This window comes from Ictalurus furcatus, chromosome 1 (assembly GCF_023375685.1).
Source record: "Ictalurus furcatus strain D&B chromosome 1, Billie_1.0, whole genome shotgun sequence".
Classification (NCBI taxonomy): Eukaryota; Metazoa; Chordata; class Actinopteri; order Siluriformes; family Ictaluridae; genus Ictalurus; species Ictalurus furcatus.
This window is the reverse complement of record NC_071255.1, coordinates 12,659,842-12,668,919: the sequence shown is the minus strand read 5'-3', so window position 1 is coordinate 12,668,919 and position 9,078 is coordinate 12,659,842. Positions and strand designations below refer to the sequence as shown.

The 9,078-nt window shown below is 39.2% G+C and overlaps 1 protein-coding gene across 1 annotated transcript; it reads right to left on the bottom strand.

Moving 5' to 3' along the window:
- Nucleotides 1-1,154: 1,154 nt before the first annotated feature.
- josd2 (Josephin domain containing 2) lies at nt 1,155-8,170 on the bottom strand. Its single transcript, XM_053626359.1, has 5 exons — nt 7,996-8,170; nt 7,528-7,678; nt 4,130-4,255; nt 3,798-3,992; nt 1,155-1,891 (listed from the first exon to the last, which is right to left on the bottom strand). Exons 2-5 carry the CDS (start codon nt 7,647-7,649, stop codon nt 1,780-1,782), a joined length of 555 nt encoding a protein of 184 aa, XP_053482334.1. The 5' UTR covers nt 7,650-7,678; nt 7,996-8,170; the 3' UTR covers nt 1,155-1,779.
- Between the last annotated feature and the right edge of the window lie 908 nt (nt 8,171-9,078).

Here is a 9,078-nt window from a genome sequence, read left to right as displayed (position 1 = left end):
GTGGGTGATTCAGGGTCCTCTTTCAGATGTTCTGTGTGTATGTATACACATTTAAATATACTCAATTTGCCATTGCATTAATCCTGGCCTTTCCTATCCTGCTCTTATTAATCCAAAATCCCTGTGTTTCTATGGTTTTAATGCTCCTTTGAATGGCCTACTTTTTCACTACTGAAACTAAATATAAAATAAAACAAAACTAACAAAGATGGAATAACCAGACCCTTGTGTGTTGTGTGGCATGATGAAGAAAACAGTAATTTGCAAAGTTTTAATTTAATTGTCTTATCACTACTTTTTCATTGGTTGATTAAAAATAAATAAATAAAAAGTTTAAATAAACTACCAAACCATTGCCATTTGAATTCTGTTATGGAAATGACACCAGAATTTAAAACATTTATATTGATGTAACTCTAAAAAGCTTTACCTATAATAAAAAAAGGACATGCTAAATAACCTCACATATCACGGCACCATAAAAATCAGCTAGATCGTTATTGTGAAGCTTCAACAGATATACTATACTTACTTTCTGGATATTTCAGTATAAATGAACACTTACTCTTCCTCTAAGCACAGTTAGCTGATGCATGGTCAGATGAGTGGCCCAGTCAATCACCTGACTTGCATTCAATTGAACAAGATTTAAAGACAATATGTTTAGAAGAATGGGCCAAAATCACACCTGAATACTGCGGCCCATTAATTTCTTCATACAGGAAGCATCTTGAAGCTGTCATTATAAACAAAGGCTTCAATAAACAAAGTATTAAATAAATTCCAGTTAGTGTGTTCAATACTTTTTTCCTGTGTCATTCCACTTTATTACATATAACTTCATTTATGGACTTTAATGTTGTGAATTATTTATATTTCCAGAGTTCTTGAGTTAATACTGATGTCTGGTGAAAATTTCATGTGAATAACCTCATTGGAAATATATTTACTGAAAAAAATGTTAATGTGTCCAATACTTTTTTCCCCCCACTGTATATATATTTGCAGATCAATTGACAACTTTTACCTGAAAGTTGTTTCAATTCTATAGTAAAGACAACAAAAATTCATTTAACGTTTAATTACTAATTGACTGGACTGGCCATACATATTATGACACTAATGCAAGCACTGTGCAGACTACAGCAATCACAGACTGAGGAAACAGCACTTTATTTTTTTTTAAATAACAGTCACTTTATTAGTGAATATTTCATTCCACTTGTATCCTCTGAGATGTGAACAAACTGAGAAAAGATCCATAAGCAAATAAAAAGAAGAGTCAGGAGAAAAAGTTCCCAAAAATAGGCAGAGCTGGATGAACAGAAATGACTTGTAACTTTAATTATACTTACAAAGACTGTGTTTAGCATTTCTGTGCATAGTTAGATACACACCTTCATCAACCTCAGCAGTGCAGTGCATAGATGCAGAACAAATAAGACTGCTCAAATGTTATTTTTAAAACTTAAGCACTTATCCTGAGAGAAATGAAAAAAGGAAGAGAAAGAAGAGAGGCAGGTGATGTAGCTGTAGCAGTCTGTGCCACATACAGCGTACAGTATCCTGCCTGAATACTTTGTTTTTAAAAACATCCTTTACGGCAGAGATGTCCCTTACGTTAACCATTAAATTAGGCTTCTCTGTGTGTACGTGTGAGCGTACGTGGGAGTGCTCCCTTCCTCTTTGGTAGTGTTGCTCTGCAAAGGACTGTCCTATTTTACAAAAACTTTTTGTATTGTGCATGAACAGTCTGAGTGAACTTCCTGTCCTGAGATTTCAGTTCTCACAGCCATCTGAAATAAGCCATGATCCATCCTCCTCCACTTCTCTTTGGACTACAAGAAGCATCTCAGCAACATCCTGAGACAACTGCTCACTGAGAAATGGCCTGGAGACATGGACAGAAAGACATTTGTGGGTAAATAATACAAGCTGACAGATGGATCGTGACCCTGAGCAGAGTGTGTTTTCATTTCTTGCGTTTTGTTACAGTTTATATCACCATTACTGCCATAGACCGTACACAATTACAGGTGCATCTCAAAAAATGTAATATTGTGGAAAAAGTTGTTGTTTTTTTTTTCAGAATTTAATTCAAAGGAACTTTCATATTTTCTAGATTCATTACACAAGAGAAATATTTCAAGCCTTTTTTTGTTTTAATTTGATGATTATGGCTTCCAGCTCATGGAAATCAAAAATCCAGTATCTTAAAATATTAGAATAAAGAATTTATAATACAGAAATGTCAACCTGAGAAGAGCTCAGCTAATTAACTCAAAACATCTGCAAATGTTTCCTGAGCCTTTAATCTCTCAGTCTGGTTCAGTACACAACCACAATCATGGGGAAGATGAACGTAAATTTTGCATTTCATTTGGAAATCAAGGTCCCAGGGTCTGGAGAAGAGTGGAGAGGCACAGAATTTAAGTTGTTTGAAGTCCAGTGTGAAGTTTCTACAGTCAGTGATGATTTGGGGTTTCACGTCATCTGCTGGTGCTGGTCCACTGTGTTTTCTCAAGTCGAGAGTCAATGCAGCATCTACCAGGAGATTTTAGACATTCTGCCAAGCTTTATGGAGATGATTTCCTTTCCCAGCAGGCTTGGCACCTGCCCACAGTGCCAAAACTACTAGTAACTGGTTTGCTGAGCATGGTATTACTGTGCTTAATGTGCCAGCCAACTCGCCTGACCTGAACCCCATAGAGAATCTATGAGAGACACCAGACCCAACAATACAGACGAGTTGAAGGCTGCTATCAAAGCAACCTGGGCTTCCATAACACCTCAGCAGTGCCACAGGCTAATTGTCTCCATGCCACGCCGCAATGATGCAGTAATTCGTGCAAAAGGATTAAAGCCCCGACCAAGTATCGAGTGCATAAATTAACATACTTTTCAGAAGGTCGACATTTCTGTATTATAAATTCTAATATTTTGAGTTACTGGATTTATTTTTCCATGAGCTGTAAACCGTAATCATCAAGATTAAACAGATAAAAAGGCTTGAAGTATTTCACTTTATGAATCTATAATATATGAAAGCTCCACTTTTTTAATTAAATTCCATGAAAAACAATTAACTTTTCCAGGATATTAAATTTTTTTTAAATGCACCTGTATATAGAATAGCAATTAAATGCGGAAACCTAAATCTTTGTGGAACTTATTATTTATGGAACCCTCTCAGATCCCAATAGGACTCTAAATGAATGCTTTATTAAAGTCAAGTGAAGTTGGAGGGTAAATCTGTTCAGTCTACAGATAAAAGACTCAGACTATGCTAGTATTAACTGTAAAACATAAATATATGGTGTGGGGTTTAATTAGAGTGCTAAAAAGATTTTTGTCTTTTCCAGTTAGATGGGCTCTAGATTTTTCTGGTAAAAGAAAATAATTTCTTAATTCATTAGACATTTACTAATATCTATTGTATATATTCTACATAATAATAATACATATTCCTTGGTAGGATTTTCAAATTCTTGACTACTTCAAATGAGGTTGTGTCTAAATGATGGCTCATCAGTAGAGTGTGAGCCAATCATACCGCAACGAAATGTAAAGAACAGGTGTTAGCTAGAACAAAAGCTTGGTTGTAAAGGCAACGTGTGTTGTCCTGGACAATGCCAGTCACACAGCTGCTCCAGGCTCCAGAAGGAATAATTAGGAAAATGCAAATTGTTGTAGTTAAACTACCTCATAAGCTCAGGTGCATATTTTAAAAGGTCCTGCATTTTTATGTTTCACCATTTATGTTAATGCAAGTTAGTTTTTAGGTGCTCAAAATTCACCTGAGTTCTGTTTCTCCGCCGATCCACACGGGACCTTTAAGCTTAGAGTCCAGGTTGTAGTACTGCCCATTGACCTGCCGAACTGCTAGCCAGTGCCTGCGTTTCAGTGGAAGAGACACAATTCCCAGCGACACTCGCGATGGGACGTTCAAAATAAAACCTTGCACCTTCTCCAGACACAAACTCTGCACTGACCTGAGACGAGAGGAGAAATGCACAGCGTAACGTCACAACATGACAATATTTACAGATATAATACAAACAAAGATGAGCAATGGATGTGTGTGTGTAAAAAAAGGTTATTGTTTTGTGTAATTGATGAACAAACTGACCTACGTTTGTCCCACCAAACTGCAGCCAATCCACGACTCTGGAGGGCCGCCATAATCACGTTCACATCATAGTTCCCCGTACCCAGCACAGAGCGGTGTGGGTTCACCATACACTGTGGGGCAAGGCTATTGGAAAGACACATTTAAAAATTATAATTATAATAATAATAATAATAATAATAATTCAATTCTTTCATTCCATATATTCACATAAATGGCTGTTAGTCTGTTCCTGTACTATACACTAGGGGAACGATTAATATTGACTGACAAATTGACAACATCCATGATGACAATTCGTTGACAACTCTTCGATCCAAGGAAAAGGAATGTGATGTACCAGCACAGAAATTGTATTGTTTAATAAGGCCAGTAAAATGTAGCCGGTTTCATTTTGACATTTTCAGAGTAATGGTAAGGAAACATTTGCATGAAGGCTTTAATCTTCAAATTTTGAGTTTCTTCGATTACTTTTGTATGATCAATTATATTAGATTATAGTTGTATTATACAAATTATTTGATTACTTTTCAAAAATAATTTGTTGCAGGTCCACTCAGTCTGTACAGGATTTCACAGTTTGATTGTGATTGTTGGGGCCAAAGATGCTTGGTTTTGCTGCGGTTTTTTAAAGAAAATGTGCGATACAATTTGCGGAGATTTTTGTGCTGTTTTGCGAAAAACTACTTGAATTGGCAAAATTGCAACTGCACGAAATTGTTTTGCACTGTCTTTCGCAGTGATCTGCGCTGGTAAATAAGAACTTTTAGATGTACTCATGTTCAATGCAGGTGAATCGAAGAGGGCTTTGATTGAATGCGCATGAATGCGAATGATTGTGATGTCACATGATACGTCTTGGTCTAAATCTGTGGAAAATCTACGGAAATTTTGAAAAAAAATTATTTCTGCGATCACAAAATTGCGAAATCCTGGATGGACTGGTTGCACTGTTCACATGGTTACAGTTACTTCCACACAGTACTTACTGCCTTTAAATTGTTACTGCAATATTGGTGTTTGCAAAGTGCTTTGATATGCAAACACTACCACCTACAGCAACATGTTTAATGTGTAGTACATGAGTAAACTGACCCATGTGAAGTTTTGTTACCATTCTGACAGGAATTCATGCAAATATCAATAGTACATGAAAACATGAACAGTTTTCTCATGGTCTTGGTCATATGGAAAGACCTAGTTTATATTCATTACACAAAAGACTTCCCCCACGTGAGGGGGGAAAAAAGGTAACTATACACCAATCAGCCATAATATTAAAACCACCTTCCTAATATTGTGTAGGTCTCCCCTTGTGCCGCAAACCACCTCTGACTTGTCCAGGCATGGACTACACAAGACCTTTGAAGGTGTGCTGCGGCACACCGGACTTGTTTGTCCAGCACATCACACAGATGCTCAATCAGATTGAGATCTGGGGAATCTGGAGGCCAAGTCAACTCCTTCAACTCTTTGTCATGTTCCTAAAACCATTCCTGAACAATTTATGCAGTGTGGCAGGGTGCATTATCCTGCTGAAAGAGGCCACTGCCATTAAGGTAAGGTAATTTATCGTCAATTTATACAATACAACGAAATTTAGTTTGCCAACTCTCAGACAGCAACAAGAGCATTTAAACATAAAACTCTGAAAGGAATTTAAATTAAGTAGTTAAAAAGAAGAAATAAGAATAAATAAACAAACAGTGCACATCGCAAAATATATACACGATTGCACATAAATGTGATGCCTTGATTATTGAAAAGTGTTCTGAGATGTATATATTGCACACTGTATAAAGTGACAAAGTGCACTATGGTGCATGTAGCAGATAAGGGTAAGCTTAGTGTCAGTAGTGACGGCAGCTACATCTTTGGGAAAGAAACTGCACTCAAGTCTGTTTGTGTGTGACTTGATGGCCCTGTACCTCTTTCCAGATGGTAAGAGGACAAACATTCTGTGCCCTGGGTGAATGGAGTCTTTGATGATGCTGCTGGCCTTTGTTTGTAGTCGGCTAGCATATACAGTGTCCAGGTTCAGGAGCTCAGGGTCTATGATGCGCTGTGCTGATTTATCTACCCAAGTCAAGTCTTCGTGGTTTTCCCTCGTGCAGCTAGCATACCACAATGTGATACAATATGATACATTAGGGAATACCGTTGCCGTGAAGGGGTGTACTTGGTCTGCAACAAATGTTTAGTTAGGTGCTACGTGTCAAAGTAACATCCACATGAATGCCAGGACCCAAGGTTTCCCAGCAGAACATTGCCCAGCACATCACACTGCCTCCAACAGCTTGCCTTCTTCCCGTAGTGCACATTGGTGCCATCTCTTCCCAGGTAAGCGACGCACATGCAACCAGCCGTCCACATGATGTAAAAGAAAACGTGATTCATCAGACCAGGCCACCTTCTTCCATTGCTCCATGGTCCAGTTCTGGTGCCCATTGGGTGGTGGACAGGGGTCAGCATGAGCACTCTGAGCGGTCTGCAGCTACATAGCCCCATACACAGCAAGCTGTGATGCACGGTGTGTTCTGACCCCTTTTTATCATAGCCAGCATGAACTTTTTCAGCAATTTGTGCTACAGTAGCTCTTCTGTGAGATCGGACCAGATGGACTAGTCTTCCCTCTCCACATGTATCAATGAGCCTTGCATGCCCATGACCCTGTCACGGTTCACAGGTTGTCCTTCCTTGGATCACTTTTGGTCAGTACTAACCATTGCATACCAGAAACACCCCACAAGAACTGCTGTTTTGTTGATGCTCTGACCCAGTCGTCTAGCCATCACAATTTGGCCCTTGTAAGAGTCGCTCAGATCTTTACACTTTCCCATTTTTCCTGCTTCCAAGAAATCAACTTTGAGAACCGACTGTTCCCTTGCTGCCTAATATACGGTATCCCACCCCTTAACATGTGCCACTGTAATGAGATAATCGATGTTATTCACATGACCAGTCAGAGATTTTAATGTTATGGCTGACAGTGTATACATATACTGGGCTCAGTGTGCTTCCGTTCCTTACAGTGACATGTGATAAATACTGACAGTGTAAGAGATTTTATCATCTTCCTAAGAAAGAAGAACGATTAGGGGAGTTTACCCCCCCCCCCCTTGTTACATATGAGAATGTGCAAAGACACTTCTATAAAGACCAAACACTTCCTGTACATTTTCACCACCAGTTGGTATGGTTTTTAAATGATCCATTTTATATCTTGATAGCATGGTGAAACCGATATTTCACACCCAGTGTCATTTAAGAGGCAAAAACAAACAACATATGCTTCTTCAGCATTGCATAAGCTATGAGCAGGCAGCTACATTAGTGCCATGCTCGAAGAGAAAAAGATTGCAGTTATAAATAAATAAAGAAAGAAAATGTGCTCTCACCGCTTGCAGATGTCGTCGGCCGCCTCCTTGGTGAACACTCTCTCCTGCAGCACGTTGTTTAGGGCGTGAATAGCACACAGCTCCAACCTTTGCTTCTCATGAAACACCTCCAACCCGCTCATACTCTCACATACACACTGCTGAAATCCAGCTGGACACACACACGGACACACACACGGACACACACACGGACACACACACGGACACACACACGGACACACGGACACACACACACACACACACACACACAGAGAGAAAATTTGACAGGCTCAGATTAATCCCTGCACCATACCTTATTGGTTCATACAAGCAAAACATATACCTACAATTTACAAATGACCTGAACTTCAAAAATTTCGCGTACATAATGTAAAAATCACGTGATCCTTCTTTTAAACAAACACACTGCTACACCTTTTTAGCTAGGTTGCTAGCTATCTAGCAGTACTATCTAACGTATCTACTTACCGTAAAGCTTTAAAGTAAACTAAGCATAAACACAAACGGCCAGTAAATCAGATTTAAACTCTTTTACACAACTCATGGATAAACAAGAACACGTCTATCTAAACGCACAACCCTACTATTTCCCTGTAGCTCAGATGCTGTAGTGTCTTCCGCGAAAACCGGAAGTAGCAGTGTTGTTGTTGTTGATAATGATGATGGCGACACCCGTGGAAACGCCCCTAGAGGGTTGACCGCCACATGCCGAATAGCACGCCGTTTACTACAGTAGCGTGCTGAGGCAACAAGACCTGGGTCCAACAACCAATTTAAAGTCAAACAAGAACCAGTAATCACTTAGTAAAGGCTGTTAATTTAATTTTACCCCTCAATAAAAAAATGTGTGGTTTTGAGGACATGTTTTTATATATTGGTGGGGACCAAACGTCCACACAAGGACAAGAATATCTGACAGTTTTGACCTTGTGGGGATATTTGGCTTTACTTTTTAACAAAAACTGCAGCTTTTATTAGAGCCATACCGTTTCCTAAGATTAGGGTTAGAGTTAGGTATAGCGTTAATTAGCTGCAGTAATAATAAACAAACAAACAAATAAATAAATAATCAAGTTGTGGGCACTGTGGTTTAGTGGTTAGCACGATTTGAATCGCACCTCCAAGGTTGGGGGTTCGAATCCTGCCTCTGCCCTGTGTGTGGAGTTTGCATGTTCTCATCGTAGTTCAGGGGTTTCCCCCGGGTACTCCGGTTTCCTCCCCCAATCTAAAGGCATACGTCATAGGCTGATTGGCATTCCCATATGGTCCGTAGTGTGTGAATGTATGTGATAGTGCCCTGCGATAGGTCCAGGGTGTCCCCTGCCTTGTGCCCTGAGTTCTCTGGGACAGGCTCCAGGCTCCCAGTGAAGGAAAAGCTGTATGGAAAACGGACGGATAATAATCAAGCTGGATGTGAACAGATTTATTTGTAAATTGTTCATAGGAGCGTTTACACAAAAAAATGTGGTATTCGTGAAAATCCTATAATTTCAGAAAAATGAAAATCGTATGTTGAGGCACTAGAGTAGAGAAGAGATGCTGGCTTGTATT

Excerpts from the sequence above, each read along its gene's own strand:
- josd2 (XM_053626359.1), bottom strand. The coding sequence starts at position 7,649 with ATGAGCGGGTTGGAGGTGTTTCATGAGAAGCAAAGGTTGGAGCTGTGT. Across the intron at positions 3,993-4,129 it reads GTTTGGTGGGACAAACGTAG|GTCAGTGCAGAGTTTGTGTC; the intron begins GTCAGTTTGTTC and ends CTCTCGTCTCAG. Across the intron at positions 1,892-3,797 it reads GGCGGAGAAACAGAACTCAG|GCCATTTCTCAGTGAGCAGT; the intron begins GTGAATTTTGAG and ends CCATGTCTCCAG.